The sequence below is a fragment of the Scyliorhinus torazame genome, chromosome 1 (genome assembly GCF_047496885.1).
Source record: "Scyliorhinus torazame isolate Kashiwa2021f chromosome 1, sScyTor2.1, whole genome shotgun sequence".
NCBI classification, from domain to species: domain Eukaryota; kingdom Metazoa; phylum Chordata; class Chondrichthyes; order Carcharhiniformes; family Scyliorhinidae; genus Scyliorhinus; species Scyliorhinus torazame.
The window spans coordinates 112,668,082-112,681,982 of record NC_092707.1 but is presented as its reverse complement, the minus strand read 5'-3'; the positions used below and the strand labels follow the sequence as shown (position 1 = coordinate 112,681,982).

General features: G+C 47.4%; 1 protein-coding gene across 3 annotated transcripts in view; it reads right to left on the bottom strand.

Moving 5' to 3' along the window:
* Nucleotides 1-13,901, bottom strand: part of LOC140411047 (histone-binding protein RBBP4) — a 74,863-nt gene that overhangs the window by 35,462 nt on the left and 25,500 nt on the right. For all 3 annotated transcript variants that reach the window (XM_072500037.1, XM_072500046.1, XM_072500055.1), the window contains exon 6: nucleotides 1,971-2,086. In XM_072500037.1, coding sequence (XP_072356138.1) covers nucleotides 1,971-2,086 — 116 coding nt within the window. The remainder of the gene's footprint in view (nucleotides 1-1,970; nucleotides 2,087-13,901) is intronic.

Sequence of the window (13,901 nt, the reverse complement as noted above, 5' to 3'; positions counted from 1 at the left end):
ATCCAGGGGAGCAGAGTAGAGAAATAGAGGACCTACCGTTGAGGAAGGTAACAAGGGACTTTCGTTACCTGGGGATCCAGATAGCCAAGAATTGGGGCACATTGCATAGGTTAAATTTAACGCGGTTGGTGGAACAAATGGAGGAGGATTTCAAGAGATGGGATATGGTATCCCTGTCACTGGCAGGGAGGGTGCAGGCGGTTAAGATGGTGGTCCTCCCGAGATTCCTCTTTGTGTTTCAGTGCCTCCCGGTGGTGATCACGAAGGCTTTTTTTTTAAAAAAGGATTGAAAAGAGCATCATGGGTTTTGTGTGGGCCGGGAAGACCCCGAGAGTGAGGAAGGGATTCTTACAGCAGAGATAGGGGGGGGGGCTGGCACTACCGAGCCTAAGTGAGTATTATTGGGCCGCTAATATTTCAATGGTGAGTAAGTGGATGGGAGAGGAGGAGGGAGCGGCGTGGAAGAGATTAGAGAGGGCGTCCTGTAGGGGGGCTAGCCTACAGGCTATGGTGACAGCCCCATTGCCGTTCTCACCGAGGAACTACACCACAAGCCCGGTGGTGGTGGCTACACTGAAGATTTGGGGACAGTGGAGACGGCATAGGGGAAAGACTGGAGCCTTGGGGGGAAGTCACCGATAAGAAACAACCATAGGTTTGCCCCGGGGGGAATGGATGGGGGACATGGAATGTGGCAAAGAGCAGGAATAACGCAACTGAAAGATCTGTTTGTGGATGGGAAGTTCGCGAGTCTGGGAGCGCTGACTGAGAAATATGGGTTGCCCCAAGGGAATGCATTCAGGTATATGCAACTGAGGGCTTTTGCGAGGCAACAGGTGAGGGAATTCCCGCAGCACCCGACACAAGAAGTGCAGGACAGAGTGATTTCAAAGACATGGGTGGGGGATGGTAAGGTGTCAGATATATATAGGGAAATGAGGGACGAAGGGGAGACTATGGTAGATGAACTAAAAGGGAAATGGGAAGAAGAGCTGGGGGAGGAGATCGAGGAGGGGCTGTGGGCAGATGCCCTAAGCAGGGTAAACTCGTCGTCCTCGTGTGCCAGGCTAAGCCTGATTCAGTTTAAGGTATTACACAGGACGCATATGACTGGAGCACGGCTCAGTACATTTTTTGGGGTGGAGGATAGGTGTGCGAGGTGCTCGAGAAGCCCAGCGAATCATACCCATATGTTTTGGTCATGCCCGGCACTACAGGGGTTTTGGATGGGGGTGACAAAGGTGCTTTCAAAAGTAGTAGGGGCCCGGGTCGAACCAAGCTGGGGGTTGGCTATATTTGGGGTTGCACAAGAGCCGGGAGTGCAGGAGCCGAGAGAGGCCGATGTTTTGGCCTTTGCGTCCCTAGTAGCCCGGCGCAGGATATTGCTAATGTGGAAAGAAGCCAAGCCCCCGGGGGTGGAGACCTGGATAAATGACATGGCGGGGTTTATAAAGCTAGAGCGGATTAAGTTCGTCCTAAGGGGGTCGGCTCAAGGGTTCACCAGGCGGTGGCAACCGTTCGGCGAATACCTCGCAGAAAGATAGATGGAATGGAAAAAAGAAGGCAGCAGCAGCAGCCCAGGATCGGGGAGGGGGGGGGAACCAGAAGGACTCCCAGGGTTGTTAATATATACTGTATAATATGTATAGGTCGTTGCTACAGATAATTATATATTGGACTGTTAAATTATATTTTTGGAGAGTGTTACTTGTGATAAGGCAGTTGCCATAGGGTTAGTTTTCATTTTTGTTATTTATTATTTATTCATTTTTTGTTTATAAAATAGGTCATTGCTATTTGTGTTGTTATAATATTGTGTAAAGGATGCACAATGTACTGTGTTGGTTGACCAAAAATTTTCAATAAAATATTTATTTTTAAAAAAATTATTTGAAGGTGTACTGTTCGTTCAAAACACTTCTTTGCTTTCTCTAATCAACAACACAAAAAAAGTACAAGACAATGCTCACATGATCATCTGAAGCACTAAGTAGATGGCCACTGAGGTTGGGATTCCACGAGAGCCCATAGCCTTCCTTTTGGTGCCCACGCAACCGAAGATCTGGATTGCATTCACCGGAGGGATCTGTGTAGTTGTAAAGCAGTCATTCCTCCATTTTTATCAAAATAAACCAGTCAGGCAGATATTTTTCATAAGGTAGCACTCAATGAATTAGCCGCGGATAACAAAAGGGCTTTTAGATTATTTAAATGAGATTGTTGAAACCTTCAACCCAAGTTTAAATATTGGTCAGAGGTTGAACAGCTATCCAAGTTTGGGGATTAGAGAAAGGTTGGATTTTTAAAAGTATGGTTTCAGAGTTTTTTCTTCAATTACAAGAGTGCACCTTACTGCTGGATAGGAGCAGAAACTTCAGCAAACTCACCATTTAGTTGCTTTGTTAGCCAAAAGCAGAATACTTAAGACATTCAGAGGAATCTAGTCTTAATAACTGATCAAATATGGGAAAGGAAGTTGGGCACAGAACTCAGCTGTAAGCTAATGCTTCGTACATTTAGACAGACTAAAGTAGAAGTCCGGATTAAGATGATGGAGTTAGACTCAAAGTGCAAGTACTTTGGAAACCAAAGAGGCGTTTCATTTTCGCAACATCCTTCAAGCATCAACCAAGTCTAATACTGCTGGAATGTTATAGGTTTCTGTGAGATGGCCCCTAACTCCTCTACAACCCTCTTAGATGTAATGTTTCTTAATGGAATCGCCTCCGGAAATCTAGTAGACACATCCATTATGGTCAGCACATATGGATTCCCACTTTTTGTTTTAGGCAAGAGTCCCACACAATCAATTAGGAGCCGAGTAAAAGGTCTCCCAAATGCTGGAATGGGTATAAAAAGTGGTTGATTACCACTTGAGGCTTCCCTATTACCTGATATTTGTGATAGGAATGGCAAAATTCAACTACACCCTTATGCAGCCCAGGCCAATTATGTGTGCTTGGGGTTTCCTTACGCCCGAGGGGATGTCCGGGGGGGAGCCCGAATGTCGAAGTTCATCAACTGAGTCGGAGGCCTCTCAGGGCTCATCAGTGGACAAAATGGCAGAGGCAGCCTCTGGGACTCAGGCCACTACACTAACAGCAGATGCTTAGTGGCACCTTGGCTGCAGAATTTGACAAACACTGGTGGGTTGTGTCCTGGTGGGACCTCCGAAATCGGTGGAAGAGGCCTTGGCTAACATTCGTTTGGCATTGGGAGAGGACCAATGAAATGGGAAAGGTTACATGGAGACATGATACAAGGCATAGAGGTGGCCCTTTCAAGGCATAGCAACCAGACTGCCTCTCTGGAAGGCGATGTCTCAGATGGGCGATGCAAATAAAGCACTGAAGGCCAAAGTGAATGATGTGGAGAATTGCTGCAGGAGGCAAAGTGTCAGAAATGTGAGGATGCCGGAGGGGGTGGAAAGGCCCAACTCTCAGAGCATTTTGAGGAGTTACTTGGGAAGATGGTGGGAGGAGGGTAGACACACATGCCCTCCCAAGCTGGACCGAGCCCAACGGACACTTCGACAGAAGCCTCGTCCCAGCAAACACCACGAGCAATAATCATGAAGTTTCACAGCTTCCATGAAAAGAACGGGCCCCAAGATGGGCAAGGGGACATAGTGGTTACAAATGGGAAGGCCACATCATCAGGTTTTGTCGGGATGTGGGAGCGGAGCTGTCAAAGAAAGCAGCAGAGTCCAGTTTGGGATGGTGTACCCAGTGCAGCTAAGAATGACTCAAGGGAAAATCATTTTTTTGATGAGCCGGGAGAGGTCAATTCCTTTGTAAAGAAGCACAGGCTGGGCGCCGGGTATTTTGAGAGCCATGTTTGCATTTTACTGTTCTGGTTGGGGTTGAATATTTTGCAAGTTGGGTTTGGGTAGGGATTTAGTTTTCTGGGTTTTTGTTTTATTTGTGAAAAAATATAGCACCCTGTTGGATAACTAAGTTTTATGGCTTTTTTTTCCTGCATTTTTCTTCATTCTGGGCGGGAGCCGCCCTGCTAGCCAAAGAGGTAGCTAACGGGCATGGTGCCGTGGGCTTGTCTGCAACTCAATTTGAATTATCAATGGATAGGCGGTGGGAAAGCTGTGACAATCGAGGGGTGTTTTATATGAACATCGGGAGAAGACCAGCTGACTCTTAGCTCACCAGCTGACACGGCAGATGGCTTCCCAGGAGATTGTACACGTACAGAACTTAAGTGGCAGCCAGGCTTCTGCCCCATGTCAGGTCAATGCAGTTTGAGTCGCTTTATCGGGATAATTATAGACCAGAGACCCCGTCGGGAGAGTTCGGTCACGACTGATGTTTTGGATGGTTTATCCATCCCAACTGTGGAGGAGAGGGTTGGAATCCCTGATGAGCCCAGAGGAAATTATGAAATGCATCGTGATGATGCAGACAGGTAAAGCTCCTGGGACTGATGGCTTCTCCATTGCGTTTCACAAGACATTTGCTGAATAATTGGTGCCTCTAATTTTAGATACGTTTAATGACTCCTTGGGTTCGCTGCCCTCGACACTTGGGCAAGCCTCTATTTCGTTGATCCTAAAAAGACTAGGGGCGAAATTCTCCCCAAACGGCACAATGTCCGCCAACTGGCGCCCAAAACAGCGCCAATCAGATGGGCATCGCGCCGCCCCAAAGGTGTGGAATGCTCCGCATCTTTGGGGGCCGAGCCCCGACATTGAGGGGCTAGGCCGGCGCCGGAGGGATTTCCGCCCCGCCAGCTGGCGGAAATGGCCTTTGTTGCCCCGCCAGCTGGCGCGGAAATGACGTCAGGGCGGCGCATGCGCGGGAGCGTCAGCGGCCGCTGACAGTTTCCCGCGCATGCGCAGTGGAGGGAGTCTCTTCTACCTCCGCCATGGTGGAGAGCATGGCGAAGGCGGAAGGAAAAGAGTGCCCCCACGGCACAGGCCCGCCCGCGGATCGGTGGGCCCCGATCGCGGGCCAGGCCACCGTGGGGGCACCCCCGGGGTCAGATCGTCCCGCGACCCCGGAGCCCGCCCACGCCGCCTTGTCCCGCCGGTAAATAGGTACTCTAATTTACGCCGGCGGGACAGGCAATTTATCGGCGTGTCTTCGGCCCATCCGGGCCGGAGAATCCAGCGGGCGGGCCCACCAACCGGCGCGGCCCGATTCCCGCCCCCGCCGAATATCCGGTACCGGAGACTTCGGCAACTGGCGGGGGCGGGATTCACGGCGGCCAACGGCCATTCTCTGACCCGCTGGGGGGTCGGAGAATGACGCCTAAGGAGCCTAAAGAGTGTGGGTTTCACTTTTAAATGCCAAGTTACTTGCAAAAGTGCTGACACTGTGGTTGGAGCCCTACTTCCCAGAGGTGATCTCTGACCACCAGACAGGCTTTGTCGAGGGTCAGCAACCGTCAGCCAAAACAAGTCTTCTGTTTATTGTTGCCCTCTCTCCTCCGTGCACGAACCGGAGATGAACCGGAATGTGGCCATTCCCCTGCAGAACAGATAAACTGTTTTGGATACTGTTGAGGAGAATGGCCTCTCAGGGGAAAACAGCAACAGCCAAACTCGTGGCACCACGGTTGGTTCTGCTGCAGAGGGGAGGGGTGATAAGTGTGACAGTGCAATAGTTATAGGGGATTCAATTATATAGGGAATACACAGGTGTTTCTGTGGCTGCAAACGAGACTCCAGGATGGTATATTGCCTCCCTGGTGCTAGGGTCAGGGATGTCTTGGAGAGAGTACAGGACATTCTGGAAGGGGAGGGTGAACAGCCAGTGGTCGTGATGCACATCGGTACAAATGACATAGGTAAAAAAAAAAAGGGATGAGGTCCTAAAAGCAGAATACAGGGAGCTAGGAAGGAAGTTAAGAAATCGGACCTCGAAGGTAGTGATCTCAGGATTACTACCAGTGCCACGTACTAGTCAAGAGTAGAAAAATGACAGGATATATAGGATGAATACGTGGCTGAAGGGACGGTGTCAGGGAGAGGGTTCCAGATTCCTGGGGCATTGGGACCGGTTCTGGGAGAGGTGGGACCTGTACAAACTGGACGGGTTACATCTGGGCAGGACTGGAACGGATGTTCTAGGGGGGCTATTTGCTAGAGCGGTTGGGGAGTGTTTAAACTAATGTGGCAGGGGATGGGAACCGATGCAGGAAGTCGGAAAGTAGTAAAACAGGGACAGAAACAAAAGGCAGTAAGGTGGAAAGTGTAAGGCAGAGGCCATTGTCAAAAATCAAAAAGGACGACAGTACAAGGTACAGTGACTGAGGGAAGCTCAGTGAATAGGCCCCGTAATACAAAAAGGAATAAAACGGGAAGCAAAAACATAAATGGTTACATGAAGATATGGGTTCAACGACTAGGAAAATTAGGAGAAAAGAGGAAAAATAACTTACGAGGTTACTGATCAAGGTGTTAAGATTCAAAACAGGTATAAAAGCCAACATAAGTGTACTTTACCTGAATGCTCGTAGTATTTGGAATAAGGTAAATGATTTGATGGCGCAAATCATCATGAATGACTATGATTTAGTGGCCATTACTGAAACATGGTTAAAGGATGGTCACGACTGGGAGTTAAATATCCAAAGGTATCAAACTATACGGAAGGACAGAATGGATGGTAAGGGAGGAGGTGTCTCTGTTATTTAAGGATGACATCCGGGCAATAGTAAGGGATGACATCGGTGCTATGGAGGATACGGTTGAATCCATTTGGGTGTAAATCAGGAAATGGAAGGCGAAACAGTCACTGATATGAGTAGTCTATAGGCCACCAAATAGTAATATTATGGTGGAGCAGGCAATAAACAAAGAAATAACGAATGCATGTAGAAATGGTACAGCAGTTATCATGGGGGATTTTAATCTACATGTCGATTGGTTTAACCAGGTCGGTCAAGGCAGCCTTGAGGAGTTTATAGAATGTATCCGCAATATTTCCTAGAACAGTATGTAATGGAACCTACGAGGCAACAAACAGTCCTAGATCTGGTCCGGTGTAATGAGACAGGATTGATTAATGATCTCATAGTTAGGGATCCTCTCGGAAGGAGCGATCACAATATGGTGGAATTTAAAATACAGATGGAGGGTGAGAAGGTAAAATAAAACACCAGTGTTTTGTGCTTAAACAAAGGCGATTACAATGGGATGAGAGAAGAGCTAGCTAAGGTACACTGGGAGCAAAGACTTTATGGTGAAACAGTTGAGGCACAGTGGAGAACCTTCCAAGCGATTTTTCAGTGCTCAGCAAAGGTTTATACCAACAAAAAGGAAGGACGGTAGAAAGAGGGAAAATCGACCGTGGATATATAAGGAAATAAGGGAGAGTATCAAATTGAAGGAAAAAGTGTACAAAGTGGCAAAGGTTAGTGGGAGACAAGAGGACTGGGAAATCTTTCGGGGGTAACAGAAAGCTACTAAAAACGCTATAAAGAGTAAGATAGATTAGGAGAGTAAACTTGCTCGGAATATAAAAACAGGTAGTAAAAGTTTCTACAAATATATAAAACAAAAAAGAGTGGCTAAGGTAAATATTGGTCCTTTAGAGGATGAGAAGGGAGATTTAATAATGAGAGATAAGGAAATGGCTGAGGTTTTTTGGGTCGGTGTTCACAGTGGAAGACACAAATAACATGCCAGTGACTGATGAAAATGAGGCTATGACAGGTGAGGACCTTGAGATGATTGTTATCACTAAGGAGGTAGTGATGGGCAAGCTAATGGGGCTAAAGGTAGACAAGTCTCCTGGACCTGATGGAATGCATCCCAGAGTGCGAAAAGAGATGGCTAGGGAAATTGCAAATGCACTAGTGATAATTTACCAAAATTCACTAGACTCTGGGGTGGTCCCGGCAGATTGGAAATTAGCAAACGTGACACCATGGTTTAAAAAAGGAGGTAGGCAGAAAGTGGGTAATTATAGGCCAGTTAGCTTAACTTCGGTAGTAGGGAATATGCTGGAATCTATCATCAAGGAAGAAATAGCGAGGCGCCTGGATGCAAATTGTCCCATTGGGCAGATGCAGCATGGGTTCATAAAGGGCAGGTCGTGCCTAACTAATTTAGTGGAATTTTTTGAGGACATTACCAGTGCGGTAGACAACGAGGAGCCAATGGATGTGGTATATCTGGATTTCCAGAAAGCTTTTGACAAGGTGCCACACAAAAGGTTGCTGCATAAGATAAAGGTGCATGGCATTAAGGGGAAAGTAGTAGCATGGATAGAGGATTGGTTAATTAATAGAAAGGAAAAAGGGGGGGGGGGGGGGTGTTAATGGGCGTTTCTCTGGTTGACAATCAGTAGCTGGTGGTGTCCCTCAGGGATCAGTGTTGGGCCCACAATTGTTCACAATTTACATAGATGATTTGCAGTTGGGGACCAAGGGCAATGTGTCCAAGTTTGCAGACGACACTAAGATGAGTGGTAAAGCAAAAAGTGCAGAGGATACCAGAAGTCTGCAGAGGGATTTGGATTGGTTAAGTGAATGGGCTAGGGTCTGGCAGATGGAATATAATGTTGACAAATGTGAGGTTATCCATTTTGGTAGGAATAACAGCAAAAGGGATTATTATTTAAATGATAAAATATTAAAACATGCAGCTGTGCAGAGAGACCTGGGTGTGCTAGTGCATGAGTCGCAAAAAGTTGGTTTACAGGTGCAACAGGTGATTAAGAAGGCAAATGGAATTTTGTCCTTCATTGCTAGAGGGATGGAGTTGAAGACTAGGGAGGTTATGCTGCAATTGTATATGGCGTTAGTGAGGCCACACCTGGTGTATTGTGTTCAGTTTTGATCTCCTTACCCGAGAAAGGACATACTGGTGCTGGAGGGTGTGCAGAGGAGATTCACTAGGTTAATCCCAGAGTTGAGGGGGTTGGATTAAGAGGAGAGCTTGAGTAGACTGGGACTGTACTCGTTGGAATTTAGAAGGATGCGGGGGAATCTTATAGAAACATATAAAATTATGAAGGGAATAGATAGGATAGATACGGGCAAGTTGTTTCCACTGGCAGGTGAACTAGGGGGGCATAGCCTCAAAATAAGGGGAAGTAGATTTAGGACTGAGCTTAGGAGGAACTTCTTCACCCAAAGGGTTGTGAATCTATGGAATTCCTTGCCCAGTGAAGCAGTAGAGGCTCCTTCATTAAATGTTTTTAAGATAAAGATAGATAGTTTTTTGAAGAATAAAGGGGTTAAGGGTTATGGTGTTCGGGCAGGAAAGTGGAGCTGAGTCCACAAAAGATCAGCCACAATCTCATTGAATGGCGGAGCAGGCTCGAGGGGCCAGATGGCCTACACCTGCTCCTAGTTCTTATGTTCCGATTGTTGGTGTTTGATGAAGTGGAGTGGGAATATCTCTGGATTCTTGGGAAATTTGGATAAAAGCTTATATCCTGGTTTCGTTTATTGCATAGGGCCCCCATTGTCAACATTCGTACGAATGCTTTTAATTTGGGCTACCTTTCCGCTGAATAGTGGCACGAGGCAGAGATATCTCCACTCCTGCTTGTTCTGGCAATAGAACCGCTTCCCATAGTGCTGAGGTCTTACAGTAAGTGAAAGGGATAAATCGGAGAGGGGAGGAGCATAGAGTGTCCTTGGATGTGGATGGCCTGCTTCTGAGATAATGAAGCTACTGGTAAGCTTTGGCTCCTTCTCTGGGTATAAGTTGAAATTGGAGAAGAACGAATACTTCCCAGTTAATCCTCCTTGGGGAGGGGAACCTGTCCGGGGTTGCCAGTTTTTCACCGTGCCAAATCTAGCTTTAGTTATCTCGGAATCCTTGGTGGACAGGGTTCAGACTATTAAAATTACTGTGTTCCCGAGATTTTTATTTCCTTTTCAATGTCTCCCAAAGTCCTACTTTGTCAAAATTAATAAATGGGTGTCCTGATTTATTAAGGTTAAGGCCCCAGGAATCCGAACAATGTTCCTCCAGAGAGTAGGGCATTCCTCCAGAGAGATGGGCAATCAGGAAGCTTGGCTTTACCCAATTTATTCTTTACTATTGGACAGCCAATATTCAGAAGGTACTAGGGTGGTTCAGTGATCAGTGATCTCGGTTCCATATGGGGCCAAATGGAGGCTAATTCCTGAAAGCCATGGTGCATTAGTAACCGCATCACTGCCATTCTCTCCAGCAAGATTTTCCTTGAATTTGGTAGTGGTGTCCACCTGAGAATCTGGAATGGGTACAGACAGCAGGGGCCTACAACGATCTGAAACTATCTGCAATAATCACCTTTTTTGCCAGCAGGTTTGAACTTGGCGTTTAGGTCAGAGGAGGGAAGGGCTGGGAGAGGTATGGGAACCTGTTCATGAAGAGAAGGTTTGCCAGCTTTAAGAAGCCAGAGAAATTTAAATACCCTGGTTCCAATCTGTTCAGATACATGATTTTTCACATAAAGCTTTTCCCTCTTTCCCCTTGGCACCACCCTCTCCCCGGTGGAGGTTTTTTGTAGCTGGGGGATTGCTTTGTGCATATACGGCCAGATCCTATCAGCGGAGTCAGCTCTGTTGAATGAAGTAATGGTGAAAGGGGAGGGTGAATTGGCTCCCGTCCAGGATGACGAGGTACAAAGCGAATCCCTTCAGAGTCAAATCCACGTCCTGATGCCATGACAACGGGTCACCTGGACTCGAAACATTAGCCCTTTTCTCTCCCTACAGATGCTGCTGAGATTTTCCAGCATTTTCATTTTGGTTCCTGATGTGCTAGGCTTAGTCTGATCCAATTCAAGGTGGTGCAGACAGGGCCCATCATCGGCGTTGAGTGGATTCTTCTCTGGGGTGGAGGACAGATGGGAGTGTTGTTCTCGGGGGCGGCTACCCACACTATGTTCTGGTCTTGTCCTAAGTTGGAGACTTGGGCAGAGAAATGGTAAATGGAGTTTGATCCAGACAAATGAGAGGTAATGCATTTTGGTAGGTCTAACATAAGAGGGGAAATATACCGTAAATGGCAAAACTCTTAGGAATTTACAAAGTCCGAGATCTGGGCGTGCAGGCCCACAGATCTTTGAAAGTAGCAGCACAAGTGGACACGGTAGTCAAGACGTCATACGGAATGCTTGCCTTCACTGATGGCCATTTTCAGGGTATCAGACTTGCTGGTGCTGCAGACGGCGGGGGGGGGGGGGGGGGGGTGAGGATGGATGTCCTCGCCTTTGCCTTGTTAACAGTCCGGAGGCGGGTTCTGCTTGGGTGGAAGTCTCCTCCTCCGCACAGAGCCACGGCTTGATCAGGTGACCTCCTGGCCTTCTCCAAATGTAAGAATGGGTTGGTGGAAGAATTCTATCCAAGATGGCAGTCGTTCATTTACTTTTCAAAGAGCTAGGGCGAAATTCTCCCCCAACGGCGGGATGTCCGCCGACTGGCGCCAAAGCCGGCACCAATCAGACGGGCATCGCGCCGGCCCAAAGGTGCGGAAGGCTCCTCATCTTTGGCGGCCTAGCCCCAACATTGAGGGCTAGGCCGACGCCGGAGGTATTTCTGCCCCGCCAGCTGGCGGAAATGGCGTTTGTTGCCCCGCCAGCTGGCGCGGAAATGCGGCGCATGCGCGGGAGCGTCAGCGGCCGCTGTCAGTTTCCCAGCGCATGCGCGGGAGCGTCAGCGGCCGCTGTCAGTTTCCCGCGCATGCGCAGTGGGGAGAGTCTCTTCCGCCTCCGCCATGGTGGAGGCCGTAGCGGAGGCGGAAGGGAAAGAGTGCCCCCACGGAACAGGCCCGCCCGCAGATCGGTGGGCCCCGATCGCGGGCCAGGCCACCGTGGGGGCCCCCCCCCCAGGACCCCGCCCACGCCGCCTGGTCCCGCCGGTAAATAACAGGTTTGATTTACGTCGGCGGGACAGGCAATTCCTGGGCGGGACTTCGGCCCATCCGGGCCGGAGAATCCAGCGGGGGGTCCCGCCAACCGGCACGGCCCGATTCCCGCCCCCGCCCAATCTCCGGGAGCGGAGACTTCGGCGGGGGCGGGATTCACGGCGGCCAACGGCCATTCTCCGACCCGGCAGGGGGTCGGAGAATGACGCCCCTAGTCTCAGTCAGTTTGTTAAGGAATTTAGTTTAGTTCTGGGGCATTATGTTAATTTGTGCTCGTGATTGTTTGTCATGTACTTAAAGATTGTAACTCGCATTTATGGTTTCATATTATTTTGCTGAAAACAAAAAAAAACATTTACAAAAGGTTTTCCTTACTCACAAATTACCCCTTACTGGAATCTAACGTGTTTTCCACAAAACTTCCTTTCTAAAGCCCACCAGTAATATCACTTGAACTGCCCATTTCTCATCTGCTTGAACACGTTACGGTCTCCATTTTCTCATTAATACATTATTTCTCATGTGATAACACTGGTTTACACTCATTTCCATACATGCTTTCTGATACAACTGGTTTATCTCGGAATCTAACTGCTTTATCTCGGAATCTTTCTGCTGTAATTCAACCACCTGACTTGAGATAAAGGTATTCACTTCATCCACCACCTGCTTTTGCTCCTTAGCAACCATCTGATCAAACATGGTTTCTGACAACGGATCTCAACCTCCCTATCAGTACCCCTCAAGTTCTTTTCTGCCTGTCTCAACCTGTGGCTTTGTGGTCTGGTGATCACACGGGGAACACTGCTGGATATATTTCTTGCAACATCTTAGTTATTTCACTTTCTACTGGCTTTTCAACTTCAGTAGGCTGTACTCCCACCTGTGAATCAACTCTATTAGTACCTAGAATAAATTGCACTCTTGAAAAAGATATTTTTTCCATTACCCCTAGCACCATTTCATTTTCCCCCAACCTTACCATACACAGTGGCACACTACTCCTCTCACCACTAATTCCACATATTAGCACATTTTTCTGGCAATCCTCCTTCCAAACTACACATCTTTTTTCTCACCATTAAAGATTTACTTGCTTCTTTAGACCTTCAATCTTAATCTCCTTACCTACTCCACCTTGTACACAAGAGGAAACCTTACTCTTACAAATAAAATCCTTCAAATGTTCTGGTACCCATTTGTCTACCAACCTCCGAACAGGCTGGACACTGTCACACCTCTTAACTGGGTCAATGCTTTAATAAAACTTCAATAAACCCCACTGGCTTATACTGTTTGACTGAGGCGGTTTTCACAGTACTTTTCTTAAGCTGCTGTTATGGGGCAGGTTTTAGAGAACCCCAAAGTGTATCATGGCGTTCACCTGACCCACAACTTTTACTAGATTGTGGTATGGGGAGCACACGGCCCACTTTACAGGTGTGGTACAGCAGAAATGGAAAAGTATTTTTTAAAGCAAAACAATGTTTATTCTATGAACTCAAGTTTACCTTTTTAAAAACAGTGAACATCTCCGCAACCATTAATTCAAATACAACCCCCAAAGACTACAACACCAAGTGCACCTTTAAGCTTTCCTTTTTAACATCCATACGACTTAAAAACAAAACCTTTATCAGAAGCACATGAGGTTAAAGTCACTACTGAAAACCTTTATAATTCTGAATTCACCAAATGATCAAGAGATAGTCTTTTGATGGCAGAGAGAACAGCAGTACACCTGCTTGGTCTGGCTTCAGCTCCAACCCTGAAAACTAAACTAAAACACACCCTGCAGCCTGCTCAAAAACTAAAGTAAAAAGCAGACAGACAGCCCAGCTCCACCCACTCTCACATCACTGCAGTTGTGAACACCCATTTCTTAAAGGTACTCTCACTGCAGAGATTTATATACACACCCATTTATAAACACCCATTTCTTAAAGGTACTCTCACATGACACGTTTATCTTCCTCCAACTGAAATTCCTTCTCGATTGACAGTCTCTTTGAACAAGAAGGTCTCTGCACGATCCGGCCATTTCTCTACGCCTCGGCATTTCTCTTTAAAGTCAGAT